The sequence below is a fragment of the Podarcis melisellensis genome (assembly GCF_964234715.1).
Source record: "Podarcis melisellensis genome assembly, chromosome: 13".
NCBI lineage: Eukaryota > Metazoa > Chordata > Lepidosauria > Squamata > Lacertidae > Podarcis > Podarcis melisellensis.
In genome coordinates, this window is record NC_138545.1 from 6,150,502 (window position 1) to 6,171,814 (window position 21,313).

At 46.3% G+C, this 21,313-nt stretch overlaps 1 protein-coding gene across 1 annotated transcript in view; it reads left to right on the forward strand.

Annotated features, from left to right (window-relative positions):
- TGM1 (transglutaminase 1) overlaps window positions 1–21,313 on the forward strand; it is a 51,553-nt gene that overhangs the window by 24,371 nt on the left and 5,869 nt on the right. The window contains exons 4-11 of the mRNA XM_081886767.1: window positions 7,988–8,239; window positions 10,906–11,024; window positions 13,292–13,399; window positions 15,423–15,597; window positions 16,334–16,472; window positions 17,293–17,396; window positions 18,417–18,505; window positions 20,645–20,798. Of these exons, the coding sequence (XP_081742893.1) occupies window positions 7,988–8,239; window positions 10,906–11,024; window positions 13,292–13,399; window positions 15,423–15,597; window positions 16,334–16,472; window positions 17,293–17,396; window positions 18,417–18,505; window positions 20,645–20,798 (1,140 nt within the window). The remainder of the gene's footprint in view (window positions 1–7,987; window positions 8,240–10,905; window positions 11,025–13,291; window positions 13,400–15,422; window positions 15,598–16,333; window positions 16,473–17,292; window positions 17,397–18,416; window positions 18,506–20,644; window positions 20,799–21,313) is intronic.

Consider the following 21,313-nt stretch of genomic DNA (forward strand, 5'->3'; position numbering starts at 1 on the left):
CCATAAGACGCACACACATTTCCCCTTACTTTTTAGGAGGGGAAAAGTGAGTCTTATAGAGCAAAAAATACGGGATTTGACAGCTTCATATGCCCCTAGGAATTGGCGATGGAGGGCAATCGGCAGATCAGAAGGCGGTGTGCTCTTTTTTAAGAAATCAAGCATTGGGCAGGATGCGTTTAATAAGATAATTGAGGGCATTGGTCCCAGGGACCATCAACATCAAAGGGAAACCACAAAACTGCCCAATGCGGCAAGGACAATTGATGGGAACGGCTGCTCCTGCCCAAACGGCCCAATTTGGTGCCCACATAATTATTTGGCTGGAGGAAACGCGACCCAGCAGAATCCTTTATTCTCTGCCAGGCTAATCACACAGATCCTTACCAACCCTTATTTGAGGCTCCTTCCGGAAAGCCCATTTCCTTGACCGTTCAATCTGATTTGCTTGCAGGGAGAGGAGATGACGTTTGCCATTTATGGAAGCATCCTCCCACCCCGATTCTTTTGTGGGGAGGTTTGATGGCGTCAGTGTCACACTTTCTGCCTCGTTTTCCTTATTACAAAAAAAAGAGCACCCCGTTTTGCAGGGGAGCGGGTTCGTTGCGCCACCGGCGGTGCGCGATGGAGCCCCAAAATAGTGACAGTCTGGGAGCACCCTTTGTCTGGGAATGGAGCAGTCCTCCATGCACGCATCAAACTTGGTTTCTGGCCATAAAAGCAGGAGTATTTTAGGATGCATTTTAATTGATTGCCTGATTTTATGTTAATGTGTTATACATTTGATGTTAGCCGTTCTGAGCCCGGTTTTGGCTGGGGAGGGAGGGGTATAACTTCTTCTTCTTCTTCTTCTTCTTATTATTATTATTATTATTATTATTATTATTATTATTATTGGTTCGTTCATACATTAAGTTGTGTTAGGAGTGGACTGAGAATCCATGTTGTTGTCAACATCCCTTGTCCGAATGAGAGGCTTGGAGAAGATGTGTTGGCGTCGGGAAGGAGGCAGTTCATAATTAGGAAATGATAATGACTTGCGCAAGCCCAACGTTCCCAGTAGGTGCTTTGATCCGTCCTGCAAACGGCTGAGAATCTAGAGGCACTCCAGAGCTGCTTTTCATCCAGCTGTTTTGCACATCTGGAATTAAAGGGAGCTTCCAAGCCATTGGAGGGGGGAGTCCCTCAAATTCTCCTCTCGTTCAGGAGGCCTAAAATGGGACGGCAGCAGCCGCCGATGGTATCAGAAACCTGCCGGGCGTTCGCCAGCTCAGATCTCCTTGGCGGTGTTGCTGGCAAACGGGTTGCCCCACCCTGATCCCTGGCAGGATTTGTGCGTCAAGAGGATGTGGTCTGCTGCTGGACCGAAAGGTCCATCCGTCGTCGTGCCTTTCGTCGTGTGTCCACCACATCCCTCCAGGAAGGCCTGCTAGGAGCAAGGGGATGTGTGAAGGCACTGGCTCTCTCCTGCAGGTAGACTGCAGCTCTCCATGGAGTCTCCACAGCAGGATTAATGATAGCAGCCATCTTTCATCATGGTTGGAGGGGAGGGGAGATAATGATAATGATGATAATGATACAGTGGTACCTCGGGTTAAGAACTTAATTCATTCCGGAGGTCCGTTCTTAACCTGAGACTGTTCTTAACCTGAGGTAGCACTTTAACTAATGGGGCCTCCTGCTGCCGCCACACAATTTCTGTTCTCATCCTGAAGCAAAGTTCTTAACGCGAGGTACTATTTTGGGTTAGCGGAGTCTGTAACCTGAAGCGTCTGTAACCCGAGGTACCACTGTAATGATAATTTATTATTTACACCCCATCCATCTGGCTGGGTTTCCCCAGCCACTCTGTGTGGCTTCCAACAAAAGATTAAAAACACAATAAAACATCAATCGTTAAAAACTTCCCTAAACAGGACTTGCCTTCAGATGTCTTCTAAAACTCAGATAGTTATTTCTTTGACATCTGATAGAAGGGCGTTCCACAGGGCGGGTGCCAACACCAAGAAGGCCCTCTGCCTGGTTTTCTGTAACCTCGCTTCTCGCAGGGAGGGAACCGCCCGGAGGCCCTCGGAGCTGGACCTCAGTGTCCGGCTGAACGATGGGGGTGGAGACACTCCTTCAGGTATACAGGGCCGTTTAGGGCTTTCAAGGTCAGCACCAACACTTTGAATTGTGCTCGGAAACGTACAGTGGGACCTGGGGTTACATACGCTGCAGGTTACAGACTCCACTAACCCAGAAATAGTGCTTCAGGTTAAGAACTTTGCTTCAGGATGAGAACAGAAATCGTGCTCTGGCGGCGCAGCGGCAGCAGGAGTCCTCATTAGCTAAAGTGGTGCTTCAGGTTAAGAACAGTTTCAAGTTAAGAACAGACCTCCAGAACGAATTAAGTACTTAACCCGAGGTACCACTGTACTGGGAGCCAATGTAGGTCTTTCAAGACTGGTGTTATGTGGTCTCGGCAGCCACTCCCAGTGCCCAGTCTAGCAGCCACATTCTGGATTAGTTGTAATTTCCGGGTCATCTTCAAAGGCAGCCCCACGTAGAGCGCATGGCAGTAGTCCAAGCGGGAGATAACCAGAGCCTCTGCCTCACACTCCCTGGTTAAGGCTATTCTGCTAAAGGGATCCGTGAGGAATTGCTTCCGTCCGACGCCCAGATGGGGGCTAGGGCCAGAGAACTCCTCCAGGGGGGAGACCCCTTAGGGATACACCTATTGGACGTAATCTCGTAGATGAGAAGATCCAGGTAATCTTCTTGGAAAGAGCCTCTTGCCAAGTTTCTGGCGAGCACATTAAAAGAAAGATGTTAATTATACTTTGAGTCTTTTCCTGTCCTGGAATGCCCTATCGGTCGGGTTTCATAGGCCTTCATCACAACTCTGCCCTCTGGAAGTTGTGCAACTCCCATCAGTCCCAGCTGGGACCAGTTTGGGGAAGGCTCTCCTCCAGAACGGGGGCACCATTTTGCGCACTCCTGTCCTCTGTCGTTCCCTGCCGGCTGCCCCCCGGAAACCTTTAAAACGAATGTGTTTCCACCTACGTTTTATCCACAGGCGGAAATCCACCAGGTGCAGCTTCTTCTAACAGTCCCAGGAGAAGAAACCCCACCAGTTGGATTTCTGCCCACTGCACGGCTGCTTAAAGGGACGAGGCTTGCGCCACAGGGTGGGAAGGAGAGTCGTGGCGCACCCACAGCCAGGGAGGAGAAGGGGCAGGATGGGAGACGCGAGTGACACACCACCGATGGGACCTCTCGCCAGCTGCAAGCTCTCTGGGTGTAGGAGGGAGGAGAAAGGAGTCGATATGGAGGTGCCGCGCCCCACTTAAAAACAGGTTTGGCTTTTTCCTGCCCCAACCTGCTTGCTGGAGGCTGGGAGAGAACATGAGGAGGTTTGGGACACAACCTGTTCCCGATTTCCCTCCAAAGGATGCGAGGAGCCACCTCGGCCCAGCTGCTGGGTGTGGGTCTACTCCGAGGAGGGAGTGAGCGCACTTATCTCTCTGATCTGGTTCTTTTGCACAAGAGCCGAAGCCAGCTTTGTCGGCATACGTGCCGCAGTTCAACAGGTGCTGTGCGGGGCGCTCTTCTCCTCACCGCCAGAGCCCACCAACCAAATATTATTTTCGGATTGCGTGTGTTTTCCTCAGAGAAGCTCAAAGTGCGATGCCTGGTTCTCTCCCTCCCCACACAACAACCCTGCGAGCTAGGCTGTCAACTTTTCCCTTCTTTTGAGAGGAATCCTATTTGAAATAAGGCAATTTCCCTTAAAAAAAGGGAAACGTTGACAGCTATGGGTAGGCTAGGTGGAGAGACGGGCAGGGACTGGGCCCAAGGTCACACCTAGTGGGTGGGTGGGGATTCGAACTCAGGTCCTCCAGGCCGTGGTCTGACACTATCTAACCCAGTGGTGTCCAAACTTTTTTCAAAGAGGGCCAGATTTGATGAAGTGAAGGGCCGTGAGGGCCGACCAAAGTTGTTAACCTTTTTCTAGGATTGAAGTTGTTGAGATTTCTTTAGGATTGAAGTTTAGGATTTTACCCCAGGAAATAAACTGCCACAGGGGCCGGATTAAATCGACCAGGGGGCCGGATTAGGCCCCCAAAACGGACTTGCCTGCTCTAACCACTACACCTCCTGGGCACTCGTGACTGTATTATATATCAAACTCAGTTACAAAACCCCCTCTGATACAAATACTTCTATCGTTTTTCTCCCACTGCTCCTATCTTGAATCCTGCCTGCAATTTTGTTTGCTTGCAGTGCTTTTCCCAAAAGCCCCCCATTCTTCTGTTAAAAGTTCCTTTTGATCTCTTAACAATGCTTCCGACTTTGCCATTTCCGCACAGCCCATTGGCTCCCAGTCCCCAAGCTTTTCGTCCGTCGCTCTGCCCATTTTCGCCTCTGGCCCTTCCCACCACCAGTTTGTGGCCCCCGGAAGGTCTTTCTCAGAGAGAAATGTGGCCCTCAGGACCCTGGGGGGCGGGGGGAACCCTCACGAGAGTGGCCAACTTTCTCGGCACGCCTTGCTCCTGTGTCTCTCGCGAGCAACTCTGATCCGATTTTTCTGGTGGCCAAATATCTGTGAAAGACAGAGGAGCAGCCTTGCTGGCCTCTGGGAGGGTCATTTGGCAATGTCCTCTGTTTATTCCACAGCTGTGTTCTTTTTTGGTTATCTGTTCCCACACAGGCCCACCAAGGCTGTGGAAGTGGAGCACATTTTGCTTACGCTTTGCAGGCTACCTGAGGTGAAAACAGCCACCTCCTTGGCTGCTTCCAGGCCTTGCTTGATAAAGCCAGCAGTTCCTGAAATCCTAATATCAACAAACAAAGGAAATTTGAGAAGCAGCCAGGCCTGTGTTTTTTTGTGGAGAAATGGTCTGTGACCCAGACAAAAAAAAAAGAGACTGAGTTCTGGCTGTGTGCGGAGAGATGTATGTTTCTCGTGCCCTTGAGGTTCAGGGTACTCCTGAGCATAAACAGAGCAGAGAATTTCTGCATTCAGATAGGTGCGCGGTTGCCACCTTTCCCTCCTGGGCAGAGCTCTTGCGCTCTAAAGAATTGGGTGGCAGGCAGAAATCTGTCCGTGGTAGCTTCGAAACAGGCTGCACCTGGTGGATTTCTGCCCAAAGCATTTTATTCAAAGGTCAACTGCTGCGGCTTAGAAATCCTGCTTTAAAAGAAATGAAATAAATTGCCTGGGTTGCTTATCGACGAGATGGCGCTTGCAATAAGTTGCACTTTGGCAAGAAGTATTAACAAAGGCAAGAAATTATGTTCTAGCTGGCCATACGGGCTGCTTGTTCATAGAATCTGGCAAGGAGATCGGCAGCCCAGCGGTGCGTACGAAAGGGCATTGCACAAAAGGGGGAGATGGCTTTGCAGAAACGGTGTCTTGGGCCAAGTTGCACACTGGACGTATATTGGGAGAAATTCGCACGGAGGACTCAGAACTCGCAAGCTGAATTTGAGATGAGAGAAGCAAGAGGCTGAAATGCACCCCATTCGCCCCTCCCTCTCTGTGGGGCGGCAGCCCTGCCAGGCTGCCAAATTCAGGGCGAGGCACATTCCTGTAGGTAAGGCAAGCGGGTCCTGCGTTTGAAACCTGAGAAGGCAGCTCAGCGGAGGAGGGCAGCTGCCAGGGCTGAAAGGCAATGATCTGGACAGTTTGCGGCAGGACGTCCCGGCTTGCTAGTGGGGCGGGGCAGCACTGCTCTGCCCTCCCCACTGGAGGTCAATTTTCTCCCTTGAAATCGAACCAGTGCCTGAGTTTGCTTCTTTCCTCCTCCCTCCTCCCTCCCTTTTCCTTTAGTGTCGTATCTTTTACATTGCAAACCTGAGGGGCAAGAACTGTAAGCCCGTCTTCCTGGAGCCTTTTAGGGGGCAGGGGGTAGCTGCTGAAGAGCAGGCTACAATTTTTAAAAACCCAGTAATATTATTATTTTATTGCTGTTGTTATTATTAATTGAATTTATATACCGCCCTACACCCGGAGGTCTCAGGGAAGAACGTGCTTGGTCAATCCTGGCTGTTGCTCCACCCTCAGAGACTCAGGGAATGGCGGGTGGCAGGGCCTTCTCTGTGGTGGCCCCTCAGCGGTGGAACTCCCTCCCACCCAGGGCATCCGGTGCCCTCTTTACCCATATTTTGGAATCATTTTTATTTGATTTTACAAATACAAAATTATCCAAATGCATATCCATATATAGAGATTTCTCTTAATCTCCAGACTCCCCGCCCCTTCCGTGGATCTTATTATCAACATATATAACTGCAGATTATTCCATAATCTATATTTGATATCAATCCATATTATCCACGGTCTTTGTTGCATTACAAGTGAGATTAGAATGTTTCCATCTGTTTGCAGTCGTCTCCTAAATAACTTACAAATTTTCCCCATTCTTTTTTAAAGTTGTTGTTCTCTTGATTCCTGAGTTTTCCAGTCAGATTTGCCATTTTGGCATAGTCCATCAGCTTAGTTTGCCATTCCTCTCTGTTAGAGACTCTTTCTTCTTTCCATCTCTAGGCTAGTAACATCCAAGCGGCTCTTGTCCCATAAATAAAAAGTCTTTTCTGATCTTTTCTGTTGTCGCTACCTATAATTCCTAATAAGAAAGCTTCTGGGTTTTTTTTAACAAAGGTTATTTTAAACATTTTTTTCATTTCATTATATATCATCTCCCAGAAAGCTTTTCTTACCTCACACGCCCACCACATATGATACTCCTTACACATCTTTTGAATGCTGATGTCTCGCCTCTTTTAAGCTGCCTTCTGACCCCTGAAGCGCATGTCTTTTTTGAACCCGTCTTATTTTTATCCTTGCTTTTATGGTAATTGTTTTTAACATCGCGTTTCCATCCTGCAGCCTGCCCTGGTGCCTTCGGGCTGAAGGTGCCGGTGACAAATCAATGAATCACAATCATAGTGACCGTAATTAATACAGTGGTCCCTTGGTTCTCAAACACCTTGGTACTCAAACAACTTGGAACCCAAACACTGCAAACCTGGAAGTAAGTGTTCGGTTTGTGAACTTTTTTCGGAAACCGAACATGCTCCGTTTTGAGTGTTAACACTTTCATTTTGAGTGTTACGCTGAGGTCTGTCTGTTTTTGCTATTTATTTTGCCTTTTCTGTAGGGTTTTTTGTTTTGCTCTTGTGACTGTGCGCAACCCAGTTCAGCTACTGATGGATTGGTTGTGTGACTGCAGCACATTGTTTATCGCTTTCATTTTATGGACCAACGGTCTCGTTAGATAGTGAAATTCATGTTCAGTTGCTATTTTAGGGGTTGCTTTTAAAAGTCTGGAATGGATTGCGTGAGTTTATTTCCTTTCTCTTTTTTTGAATTTTTTTTATTGATTTTCAGAAAATTATAAACAATCAAATAAAACAAACAAACATTAATCATAACCTTATTAAAAATTACACTTATTAACATTGTTAAGTGACTTCCTCGCTTCCCCTTGGTTGAATTTCAATGCATATCCTTTTAACGGTTTTCCAAATCATGGTTTTTATAAAATTTAACTTGAACATTTAACATCCTTAAATCTTTTCATTTTGAAATTGAACATATTAATTCATCACTTAACTTATATAAAATCCTAAGCCAATCAAGTATCTGCAAGCTGTTTCCAATTACTTTAACTAATAATCATTAAATTTAGTCCATTCTTCCTGATACTCCTCCTCCTTCTGGTCGCGGACTCTTCCGGTTAGGTCGGCTAGCTCTGAAAAATCCACCATCTTCATCTGCCATTCTTCCACCGTTGGTAATTCTTGCGCTTTGTGTGACTTTCTGAGGGAAAGTGCACCTTGGTTTTGGAACGCTTTGGTTTTGGAACGGACTTCCGGAACGGATTAAGCTTGAGAACCAAGGTAGTTGGTGGACACAGGAAGCAGGAGGTGGATCGCTCGGCCAAACGGTCTTGCCTTTGCTTCTCCCCGCTAATATCTCTCTCTTTTTCTCCCCCCGCAGGTCCATCACCACAGACCTCAAAAGGGACGTACATTCTGGTTCCAGTGGGCAAGGCCATGGACGGAGGGCTCTGGTCAGCAGAGGTGACCGACACAGGAACAAACACCATATCCCTGCGGGTCAACACCTCGCCCAACGCCGTGATCGGGAAGTACCAGTTTGGGGTCAAGACGCGGACCAAGGCGGGCGAGTACCAGATGCCCTTTGACCCCCGCTATGATATTTACATCCTTTTCAATCCCTGGTGCAAACGTAAGTTGGCCGGCATTCTTCTTTCTCTCTCCCTCTTTAGGTGTATGTGTCAGTAGAGAACGAGGCACCTAATCTTAGGGTTGTGGGTTCGAGATGCATGTTGAGCCAAAGATTCCCACATCACAGGGGGCTGAGCTATGAGACCTTTGGGTTCTCTTCCATCTCTATGATTCTATGAAGATGTAGCGGTTTCTAATAGCCAGTAATTGGAAGTGTGCGGTGTCTCTGACAGGGGAGGCAGAAAATAGCCATTGGGGTCAGTGGCATCAATTGATTAGAAGAATTTCATTTATGAATAGATAGAGTGAGGAAAAGAAAGAAAGAAAAGAGTGAGAGAGAATAGGGGGGGGGGAGGAAAAAAATGCTGTTACATTACCATACATTACCAGAGCAGCGTACAGAAACGGCGTTTACCTTCCCGCTGGAGCGGTACCTATTTATCTACTTGCACTTTGACGTGCTTTTGAACTGCTAGGTTGGCAGGAGCAGGGACTGAGCAACGGGAGCTCACCCCGTTGCGGGGATTCGAACCGCCGATCTTCTGATTGGCAAGCCCTAGGCTCTGTGGTTTATATATTATATTATATTATATTATATTTATATTATATTATATTATATTTATATTATATTATATTATATTATATTATATTATATTATATTATATTATATTATATTATATTATTTAATAATTATAATTATAATATTATATATTATATAATATCATATAATTATATATAATTATAATATAATATATTATATATTATATTATAATATATATTAATATCATATATTAATATGCAGGTGTGTATATTATTGCCTTACTGTCCCAACACACACATGATGGTCAATGAGCTAATATATTCTGTGTAAACTCATTCCGAATTATCAGTATAATTATCTGCACATATAAACATATTCAAAGTCAGTAAAAGAAATTTACTCACATCAGTTCACAGTTGGATTCCTGAAGGCAGACCTAGTTACCAATATGTACATGTGGATCTACCCCATATGGGGGAATAATCCCAGTGCTTCTGCTAGCAGAGCAGTCCTAACTAAAAGCTGGTCAAACGCAGAAGGAAGTAAAAAAAGGGAAAGGTTGCTGCATGACTCGTCCTTTGGTTACCTGGACAGGTGAGGTCACACCCACCTTCTATCACATGCAAAGGGAAGGATGCTCCAGCCAGGAGGAACAGGAAGTTTTGACTGGCTGGACCACACATTCCCTCACATGTCTTCTCTATCAATTCAAGGAATGTTGTACTTGACTGCCTCTCATGGATCACATCCTACATTTCAGGCCAGAGTCTTTCCCCGATTTTACAGGAGGGTCTCGTTTTTCCTAGCCTCCTCGCTGCTGGAAGGGTCTGGCCAGCAAAAGCTTATCCGGATGCCAAGAACCATGGGGAAGCAGTCTTATCTCTGTCCCACGCGCACACCCTGCGCAAAAAATGGGAATGATCTGCGGGTGGGAGGGGTGGAGAAAGGAAACCTTTTATCTCCAATGGAATGTGTTGAATTAAGCACCAAAGAAAATAAATCTCTTGGCTCCGCATTGTAGAGTTTTACAAAGGCCAGCCGAGCAGAACATTCAGGGAGTGTCAGGATAAGGGGTGCAAAATAACAAACGGCACTCTGCGCATGCCCCTGGGGCGCGTTCCAGAATGTCCGGCGCTCTTCAGGGGCCGGTCAGCTCCCTTTCCCTCAAAAGGGAAGAGTCGAGGAACTTAAGTTGAGCTCACGAGAAGCAGAACTCCATTGCACACTGAGCATACGTAGAGCACCCATTTTCCTTCCCCCTGAAAAAATGATTGCAAAACACACACACACCAAAAAAGAGTGACATATATAAAAGCATAAAAACAATATAACTTAAAAAACATCAACAAGACCCGCACAGATGCTTCTAGCCCAGAGATGGAAAGAAGAAAGAGTCGCTACCAGAGAGGAATGGCAAACTAAACGGATGGATTACGCCAAAATGGCAAAGCTGATGGGAAAGCTCAGGAACCAAAAGGACAAAAACTTTAAGAAAGAATGGGAAAGATTCATAATTTATTTAGGGGATCGCTAAGCAGATGAAAACATTGCCAGGGTTTTAATCACACTTGTAACGTAATAAATACGATGGACAATATGGATAGATGTAAACAGTGTTTTTTTCGGTGGGGAAGCAGGGGTACGTATACCCCTAAACATTTTGTGAACTTTTGTCCTTTTGTCCATTTACTGTATTTATTTTTCCCGATTTGAAGTATAAAATGGTGATTTTCTTGAGTCAAAATGAGAGTACCCCCTCAACATGTTTTTAACTAAGAAAAGCACTGGATATAAAATATAGATTATGATATGCAGTTGAAAACGTTGACATTAGGACGTCTGGAGAGGGGATTGGGGGGGGGGAGTCATGACATTCAGAGAAATCTCTATCTATGGAAATGTATTTGATTTTGTTACAAATTTGTATTTGAAAAATCGGATAGAAAAGATAATTTTAAAAATCAACAAGAAAATACAATTAAGATGATAGGGAGTCAAAATATTTTCCTCCCGTTGGTGATTTTTCCACTCACGTTCGGTGCTCTCTGTCCTCCCTTAAAAGACCTGTAATTTTGAAGCTCCTGAATTTGCCCTAAACTTCCCCTCTTCCATTTTTCCCCATTCAGAGGATCCTGTTTACCTGGACCAGACCAATTGGCTGGACGAATATGTGCTGAACGAATCGGGGAGGATCTACTATGGGACCGAAACCCAGATTGGGGAACGCACGTGGAATTATGCCCAGGTACATAGCTGTCAACCGTCCCTTATTTGGCGGGAAAGTCCCTTATCCCAGCGCTGTGTCCCGCTGCCGTCCCTTATTGATGATGTCCCTTAAATTTCCCGGGTTTCAAAGGAAGCAGCTCCTCTCCCTCCCTCCCTGCCGGCCAGGGAGGAGGGAGGCTCCAACTGTGTTGCTTGGCTGCGTTGCTCACCCAATAAGGAGTCTAAGAACGACTGGGGGGTGGAGCTTGCATGCCTTGTGCCGATCAAATCGGCCGCGTTGCCTGGGGACTCGCCTTTGCTCAGCGCTTCTCAGCGGAGAGGGGACAGTGGTTTTCCTTGCTGCATCCCCTTTGCCGGGTTGCTGCGCTGTGGGAACCACCGCTTGAGGCTTCGTTTGGCTGCTGGCTGGGCTTTCTGCCTTTGGCTGGGAGGGGCTCAGAAGTTGAACATACCTGTGCTCTGAAAATCCCTTATTTTGGCTATTGATCCCTTATTTTCGAGGCTGCTGGTCCCTTATTTTCAAATCTGTAAGTTGACAGCTATGCCCAGGTAGGCCCTGGGTGGCTCATTGGCAGGATGCAAAGTGGTCTAAGGTCTCAGGGTGCTCAGTACTGTTTATTTACATCAGCCCTCAGAGATGAGGCTGTCCGCCACTACCAGCACCCCTGGGCAAGGTGAGAGGGGCCACAGGTTTATCAAACCTGCTTCTGGCTTCCACGACTTCTCCTAAACTTCCTTAAAAACTCTCAAATCGCCATTCAAGGCGACTTTAACAGAGTGGAGAAATGGGCCAAAACTAACGCGATGGATTTCAATGGGGACAAATTTCAGGTTCTGCACTTAGGCAGGAAGAACCGGCAAATAGAAGATGGGGAGCATAGTACATGTGAAAAGGATCTAGGGGTCTTGGTGGACCACAAACTGATCGTGAGCCAACAGTGTGGGGCAGCAGCAAAAAAGGCTAATGCTATTTTAGGCTGCATCAACAGAAGCATGGCGCCCAGGTCAAGGGAAGTGATAATATTGCTCTGTTGTGACTTGGTCAGTCCTGTGTCCAATTCTGAGGACCACAGTTTAAGAGGGATGTTGACAAGCTGGAACATGCGCAGAGGAGGACGACCGAGATAATTGAGGGTCTGGAAACCAAGGCTTATGGGGGACGGACGAGGGACTTGGGTACATTTAGCTCGGAGAAGAGATGAGACTGAGAGGAGATACGATAGCCATCTTCAAATATCTCAAGGACTGTTACACGGAAGATGGAGCAAGCTTGTTTTGTAGGACCCGTGCCAATGGATTCAAGTTACCAAAAACGAGATTCCGACTAAAGTTGTGGGTTTTCCTTCCTTTGAGGTTTTTAAGCAGAGTTTGAATAGCCATCTGTCAGGGATGCTTTACACCCCAGACTGTCAGACACCCATTCGGAGTGTTTAGCAGTGCCAACTATGTTTTTTTATATATATAAATTAAATAAAATTAAAAAGTATGAAAAAAACTGACATTTTTCAGTTATGAATGTGTTGGGGATACGCCCTGAGAAGCATGAAATGAACGGAAATATGGATAAATGGCCCACAAGCAGATTGGGAGGCGTGAAGGATAAATGCTCATATAACCTCCCTGTGTGGGTTAAACCACAGACCCTAGGACTTTGCCAATCAGAAGGTCGGTGGTTCAAATCCCCGCGACAGGGTGAGCTCCTGTTGCTCGGTCCCTGCTCCTGCCAACCTAGCAGTTCGAAAGCACATCAAAGTGCAAGTAGATAAATACGTACCGCTCCGGCGGGAAGGTAAACGGCGTTTCCGTGTGCTGCTCTGGTTCGCCAGAAGCGGCTTAGTCATGCTGGCCACATGACCCGGAAGCTGTACGTCGGCTCCCTCGGCCAATAAAGCGAGATGAGCGCCACAACCCCAGAGTCGTCCACGACTGGACCTAATGGTCAGGGCTCCCTTTACCCTTACGCAAATCAGAACAGATGCTCAGTAAAGGCCAGATAAAATCTAACCCCCATGTTAGCTCTGGGAAGCAAATCAGGACGATGGCTTGGCCTTCTGGAGGAGAACCAAAGGTCCCTCTGACTTCTTTCGAAGATAACAGAGCAGCATTGAAGCACCTTGTGTGGTTATTCTGGTTATCTGCCAGCAGGAGGCGCTGTTGCTTGCACCGTGGTTCTTTGCAGTTTTGTTTCTGTGGGAGCTCTTGACAGTGCCTTTAGGTACCCAGCGCAGTTTGGTGTGTGCGTGTGAGAGATCTTTGATTGTGCTCCCTTCTCCTCTCCCCCCGCAGTTTGACCAGGGTATTTTAGATGCCTGCCTCTACGTCCTGGACCGTCGTGGGATGCCGCACGCGAGTCGTGGAGACCCCATCATGGTTTCGCGGGTCGTCTCCGCCATGGTGAGCCCTCGGGACGGTTTCGGCTTCTTGCCCGACAAAACTTGCTTGCGCGTTTCCTTTTTTAAAAAATCGTCGTCTTACTTTCTGTCTTCAACTTGTACCCCTCTCTTCAGAAAGCTTGTAGCATCTGCCTTTCTGCGTGGAAAAAGTCAGTTTGTTTATTGCATTCATATCATACCTTCATCTCCATGGAGCTAGAGCATGGGTAGGCAAATTAAGGCCCGGGAGCCGGATCCGGCCCAATCGGTTTCTCAATCCGGCCTGCGGACGGTCTGGGAATCAGCATGTTTTTACATGAGTAGAATGTGTGCTTTTATTTAAAATGCATCTCTGGGTTATTTGTGGGGCATAGAAATTCATTCATTTTCCCTCTTCAAAATATAGTCCAGCCCCCCACAAGGTCTGAGGGACAGTGGATCAGCCCCCTGTTGGAAAAGTTTGCTGACCCCTGAGCTAGAGGGTATCTCCGCATCTCGTCATTTTATCCCTTCAACAACCCTGCGAGGGAGGTTAGCCTGAGGTGTAGGTACAAGGTCACCCTGCGAGCTTCATGGCTGGGTGGGGATTCGAACCCTGGTCTCCCAGGTCCAAGTCTAACCATTATGCCACCGCAGGCTCCCTGGTAGATCTCCTTTTTGGGATCCCTAATATGCTCCCTGCCTTTGGCCAGTATACCTGGAGGAGCGTCTCCACCCCCATTGTTCAGCCCGGACACTGAGGTCCAGCTCTGAGGGTCTTCTGGCAGTTTCCTTGCTGCAAGAAGTCAGGTTACAGGGAACCAGACAGAGGGCCTTCTCGGTAGTGGCACCCGCCCTGTGGAACACCCTCCCTTCAGATGTGAAGGAAATAAGCAACTATTGGACTATTAGAAGACATCTGAAGGCAGCCCTGTTCAGGGAAGTTTTTAATGTTTGATTATACAGTGGTACCTCAGTTTAAGAACAGCCCTGTTTATGAACTATTCCGTTTATGGACTCCGCAAAACCGGAAGTAGTGTCCCGGCTTGCAAACTTTACCTTGGTCTAAGAACGGAACCTGAACGGTGGAAGGGCACCGGCAACGGGAGGCCTCATTAGGGAAAGCGCTCCTCAGTTTAAGAATGGTTTCAGTTTAAGAACGGACTTCTGGAATGGATTCAGTTCATAAACCGAGGTACCACTGTACAGTTATAAAAGGGGGGGAAAGGAAGACATCTGAAGGCAGCCCTGTTCGGGGAAGTTTTTAATGTTTGATGTTTTATCGTGCTTTTAATATTTTGTTGGGAGCCGCCCAGAGTGTCTGGGGATACCCAGCCAGATGGGTGGGGTATAAGTAATAAATTGTTGTTTTTGTTGTTATTTATACCCCGCCCATCTGGCTGGGCTTCCCCAGCCACTCTGGGCAGCTTCCAACAAAATATTAAAATACAGTAATGCATCAAACATTAAAAGCTTCCCTAAAGAGGGCTGCCTTCAGATGTCTTCTAAAAGTCTGGTAGTTGTTCTCTTTGACATCTGGTGGGAGGGCGTTCCACAGGGCAGGCGCCACCACCGAGAAGGCCCTCTGCCTGGTTCCCTGTAAGCTCACTTCTCGCAGGGAGGGAACCGCCAGAAGGCCCTCGGAGCTGGACCTCAGCGTCCGGGCTGAATGATGGGGGTGGAGACGCTCCTTCAGGTATACTGGACCGAGTATATTCCTATTGCCTACACACTTCAGATCCATATTTCTGCAGCACCACCAAGTGGTTTAAGCGCCATGGAACTTCTTAATCTTAGCACACCTCTCTCATTGTAGAAATGAACCATTAGAGTTGCTGCCATAAAAGTAGCGTACTTGCAAAGCTAAGGTGGAACCTGAATGGGGAACCGTGAGCTGAGATTTCCCGCATAGCAGAGGGTCGGAATAGAGGACACCCGGGTCCCTTCCAACCCGACAATTCTATGATTCTACTAAAGGCAAAGCAACAAAACCTTGTGTCCCTCCGTGGCTGACACGGCACTTGCTAGCCTTGCTGATTCTCCGCACCCCTCTCTCTCTTTCTCAGGTGAACTCTCTGGACGACAACGGCGTGCTGGTCGGGAACTGGACAGGCGATTACTCGCGCGGCACCAACCCCTCGGCCTGGGTGGGCAGCCGGGATATCTTGCTGAAGTACCACAAGACGGGCTACCCGGTTCTCTACGGGCAGTGCTGGGTGTTTGCCGGAGTCGTGACCACAGGTAGCTACCGTCCGTGGGGAGACAGGACGAGAGTGGGCTCAGGGGAAGGGCATGGACAGAAGGAGGGCCTTGCAGGATCAGGTCCATGTGGTCTAGCACCCTGGTCCTCAAAGGGGCCGACCAACATCACACCCTCAGTTGTTTATAAGGATGGGAAATCTGTTGTCGTCATTCCTTCACCCTCCCTCCATGTTTTTAACTCTCTATTGTCATCTCCAAGAGGCATAGGAAGGGGGGGCGGGAGGGCTGGTCGCCCCGGGTGCCATCATAGAGGGAGGCGACAAATTATCAAGGAACAATTACTGCCCTACTAGGGCGGTTCATAAAAAACTTTTTTTAAAAAAAGCCTGTTCCAAAGGTCTTATCTTACTACACTAGGGATTATATAGCTATATAGGGAAATTTCATGCATATCAGTTAATATCTTGACCCTCCACAAAAATGGCCGTTTTCCTATGTCGTGAAGGCTGAAATTTCAATTCAGTGGAGCACTTACTGTTCCCAACCCTAACCCTGTGGAAAGCCATCTAATTAGACTTTAAATTTGATTTTTACATGTTTTTAGGAGGTAATTTAATTATTGTTTGATTTTATATCAATGTTATGTACCTGATGTTAGCCGCCCTGAGCCCGACTTCGGCCGGGGAGGGCGGGAAATAAATAAAAGTTGTTGTTGTTGTTGTTGTTGTTGTTGATTATCTCTCCCTGTTCCTCCTCCTCCTCCTTGTCCCCCTAGTCCTCCGGTGCCTGGGCATTCCCACCCGGACCGTCACCAACTACAACTCGGCGCACGATACGGATGTCAGCCTCACCATGGACATATACTTTGACGAGAACATGAAGCCGCTGGAAAACCTCAATGCCGACTCTGTTTGGTAAGCACGGCTGCCGCCTCCGTCTCGGGTTCCTGTGTTCAGGAGGAAGGGCGAACCCAGGAGGGCCGTCACCCAAGTACCCCGCTTTTTTAAAGAGAAACTTTTTATTTACTGTAGTTTTCTGTGTATGAGACTAGGTTTTTTCCCTTTAAAAGCTATGCTAAAAAGTGGTGTTCGTCTTATACATGGAGAGTTCATAGGGCGGGCATTTGATTGGTTACTGTCAGCGGCTATTGGGCGTGTTATTGGCTGGTGCATCAAGGGCTGGTGTTGATGGGCGATTTTCGGCAATCCCCCCTAAAAAAAAGCTCAACAGCACCATCTCCCCCAATTTTCTTAAATTTGAGTCCCCCAGATTAGGGGCGTCTTATACATGGGGGTGTCTTATACGTGGAAAAGTACGGTACACTTTTCAAGTTTACACATTTCATTAGTTTTACAATCAAACATTTTCCCACTTTCTGTGGTTCTTTAAACTTATTTTAGAATCTCTTCTGCCTATCCAAATCCATTTAATTTGCTCATTTAATTATCTACTTTAAATATATACACTTGTGTAATAACTGCAGGTTATTACAATAACCCTGCCCATGTTTTTTATCTGTTTGCAATTTATCTATAAACATTCAATAAACCATTTCCATTCTTTTATTGGGGGAAAAAAGTTTCTTATCTAGATTTCTTATTATTCTGATAAGTTTCGCCATTTCTGCATATTCCGTAAGTTTTTGTCTCCATTCTTCCTTTGCTGGGACATCTGCTTCTTTCCACTTCCAAGTACCCCATTTTAATTCTTTTTTTCTCCCCTGTCCGGATGCAGGAATTTCCATGTCTGGAACGACTGCTGGATGAAACGTCCCGATTTGCCTTCAGGGTTTGATGGGTGGCAGGTTGTAGATGCGACGCCCCAGGAATCCAGCAGCGGTGAGTCAAGGAAGAATTCCTGCACAAAAAAAAGACTCTGATGTCCTCCAGCTGTTTTGTTTTGTTTTTTTTAATAATATTTATTAAGTTTTTACAAATAGAAGTTTAAAAAACAAAAACACACAAACAGACAAAAGACAAAAACCAAAAAATTAAAAAGAAAAATTAAAAAAGAAAAGTGTATATGTTTTTTCGTTTTCTTTTTTTTCTTTTTTTTTTCTTTCTCCTTTTTTCTCTGGTATGTGTGTTTTTTTTTAAAAAAAACCTGTTTAATAAAGATATTGGGGGGGGGAAGAAAAATCACTCTTTCAGATATCATACCACTCATTAACTTATTTTCATGACTTCCTCACACCTCCCTTTTTTGTATTCCATTTACCAATTTGTTCAGCAAATTCATACCCTCTTATTTTCCCCTTAGTTATTTTTCCTCATATATTGTAACTTCTAATCATATTGCTAGAACCACTTCGTTTCATTCCAACATCATTCACATTCAAAAATTTTACAATATTTCTGTAAATAAATTTTAAATTTCTTCCAATCCTCTTCCACCGACTCTTCTCCCTGGTCTCGGATTCTGCCAGTCATTTCCGCCATCTCCATATACTCCATTACTTGTCCTCCAGCTGTTTTGGACTCCAACTCCCATCAGCCCCAACTGGCATGCTTTACTGCACTGGCACACCAGCGCTGCAGGTGGCTGGAGGCCGGTACTGCAGCCATCTGACCAGCAGGGGTCAGGTGACTTTGTGAGCCAATCAGACTCTGTTTGGCCGCATAAAAGGTGCTTGAATTACTGAGGGAAACTCCTGAGTTTGAGTACTGAGGAAGAATCACCTGGTTGGGAGAACAATTTGCTTCGTGGTTCCCTTTTTAAGCAACACCTGCCACGGTATGCGACACCAGTGCCGCAAGGAGTTCCGCAGATTAACGCTGGAAGCCGTTGTCTGTTCTGGAAAGGGGACGGGGAGTCTGACACGGTGCTCCATATCATCTCTCCCCTGCTTTCCTCAACAGGCATTTTTTGCTGCGGTCCCTGCTCCGTAGAGGCCATCAAGAACGGGCTGGTCTACATGAAATACGATGCCTCCTTCTGCTTTGCTGAGGTACTTGTTTCTGAATGATTTTGCATGTGCGAATGCTACTGAGAGATCCCCTGGTCATGTCACCGCATCTCTGATTCAGACTTGGAACCTTCAGCACCAGGGAGAGCTCCCCAGGAATGCAGACGTCAGTTCCATCACTAATAATAATAATAATAATAATAATTTATTTGTACCCTTGCCATCTGGCTGGGTTTCCCCAGACACTCTGGGCGGCTTCCAACAAAGATTTAAAATACATTAAAATGTCACACATTAAAAACTTCCCTAAACAGGGCTGCCTTCAGATGTCTTCTAAATGTCAGGTAGTTGTTTATCTCTTTGACATCTTGTGGGAGGGTGTTCCGCAGGGCCTGGTTCCTTGTAGCATTGCTTCTCGCAGTGAGGGAACCACCAGAAGGCCCTCGGCGCTGGACCTCAGTGTCCGGGTAGAACGATGGGGGTGGAGACGCTCCAACATACAGTTGCAATCAAAATTATTCCACCCCCCCCCCCTTGCAAATCTGGTTTATTCTCAAAAATTGCAGACTTTCAACTGTTTGCAAGGAGGAAATCCAACAAAACCAACAGCAATAGCTCCACACAACGGATGTGTCAAGTGGTTAATAATAATAATAATAATAATAATAATAATAATAATAATAATAATTTATTATTTATACCCTGCCCATCTGGCTGGGCCTCCCCAGCCACTCTGGGCGGCTTCCATAGAAACCAAAAATACAGTAAAATATCACACGTTAAAAACTTCCCTGAACAGGGATGCCTTAAGATGTCTTCTGAATGTCAGGTAGTTGTTTATCGCTTTGACATCTGCTGGAAGGGCGTTCCACAGGGTGGGTGCCACCACCGAGAAGGCCCTCTGCCTGGTTTCCTGTAGCTTTGCTTCTCGCAATGAAGGAACAGCCAGAAGGCCCTCGGCGCTGGACCTCAGCATCCGGGCAGAATGATGGGGGTGGAGAAATGCAACTTATAGCGAGACTGGAAAAGCCAGGATAAGTTTTCAGCTGAATCTCACCTGATTTGCAACAGGGTGGAATAATTTCAGTTACAGCTGTGGATAAACAAAAGGTTAGAGCAACCTTCCCCAACTTCTGCCCTCCAGATTTTGCTGGACTCCAGCTCCCATCAGCCCCAGCTAACACAGTCACAGGTTGAAGGTGACGAAAGGTTTCAACAGCACCCGAAGACACAATCTGCAACACTGTCATAATAATCCTTGTCATTGCTAAACTGGTTTTCTGCTATAGCATCCAGTGAAATTGAAATGTCCATCTATCTATCTCGATGGGTAGATATAGACATAGATACACAAGGTCTTTGCCACAGAAATGGGGATGAATACCTTATATCTCTCTCTTCAAAGTTTACCATAGCAATTTTGAGCTGGCAACACTTTGCTGTGAACTGCCGGCCTGTTGAACTTGTTGTGACTTGACTTCTGGGTAAACCTTCTCTAGGGATCATGAAGCTAAAGAGGAGAAGTAATTATAATTATTATTATTATTATTATTATTATTATTATTATTATTATTATTATTAATACCTCACTCATCTGGCTGGGCCTCCCCAGCCACGCTGGACAGCTCCCAACAGAATATTATAAACATGATAAAACATCAAACATTGAAATACTATTTCTGGGTTAGCAAAGTCTGTAACCTGAAGTGTATGTAACCCGAGGTACCACTGTATTAAAAACACGATAAAACATCAAACATTCAAACTTCCCTAAACAGGGCTGCCCTCAGATGTCTTCTAAAAGTCAGATAGTTGCTTATCTCCTTGACATCTGACGGGAGGGCATTCCACAGGGTGGGCGCCACTATTGAGAAGGCCCTCTGCCTGGTTCATTAAGCAAGGTTCAGTTTTTGGACAAGTTTAGCTCAGTTGGGAGAGCATGAGGCTGTGACCCTCAGGGTCAGGGGTTTGAGCCCCACGTTCGGCAAAAGATTCCTCCATTGCGGGGGGTTGGACAAGATGACCCTCGTGGTCTCTTCCAACCCTACAATTATGTGAAATGACAAGGGGCAGAGAGATGCCCCTCTTCCCCCAAACAGAACCATGGGCAAACACAGGTGTTGGTTTTTACGGCGGCTGGCCTGCTGATGGGTTTCTCTGACCTACTTTCTCTCTCTGCAGGTGAACAGTGACAAGGTGTACTGGCAGCGACAGTCTGACGGCAGCTTCAAGATCGTCTATGTGGAGGAGAAGGCAATCGGTCACTTAATCAGTACCAAGGCAGTGGGCTCAAATCAGCGCCACGATGTCACCGACATTTACAAACATCCTGAAGGTAATGTGCTGTGTAGACAAGGGGGCAGACAGCTAGGATTCCTGAGGCAGGACACACACAAATTAATAATAATAATAATAATAATAATAATAATAATAATAATAATAATTAATAATTAATAATACAGTGGTACCTCGGGTTAAGTACTTAATTCGTTCCAGAGGTCTGTTCTTAACCTGAAACCGTTCTTAACCTGAAGCACCACATTAGCTAATGGGGCCTCCTGCTGCTGCCGCGCCGCCGGAACACGATTTCATCCTGAAGCAAAGTTCTTAACCCAAGGTACTATTTCTGGGTTAGCGGAGTCTGTAACCTGAAGCATATGTAACTCGAGATACCACTGTAATAATAATATTATAATAATAATAATACATTTATACTCTGCCAATCTGCCTGGGGTTTCCCCAGCCACTCTGGGCGGCTGCCAACATAATATTAAAAAAACGATAAAACATCAAACATTAAAAACTTCCCTGAACAGGGCTGCCTTCAGATGTCTTCTTAAAGTCAGATAG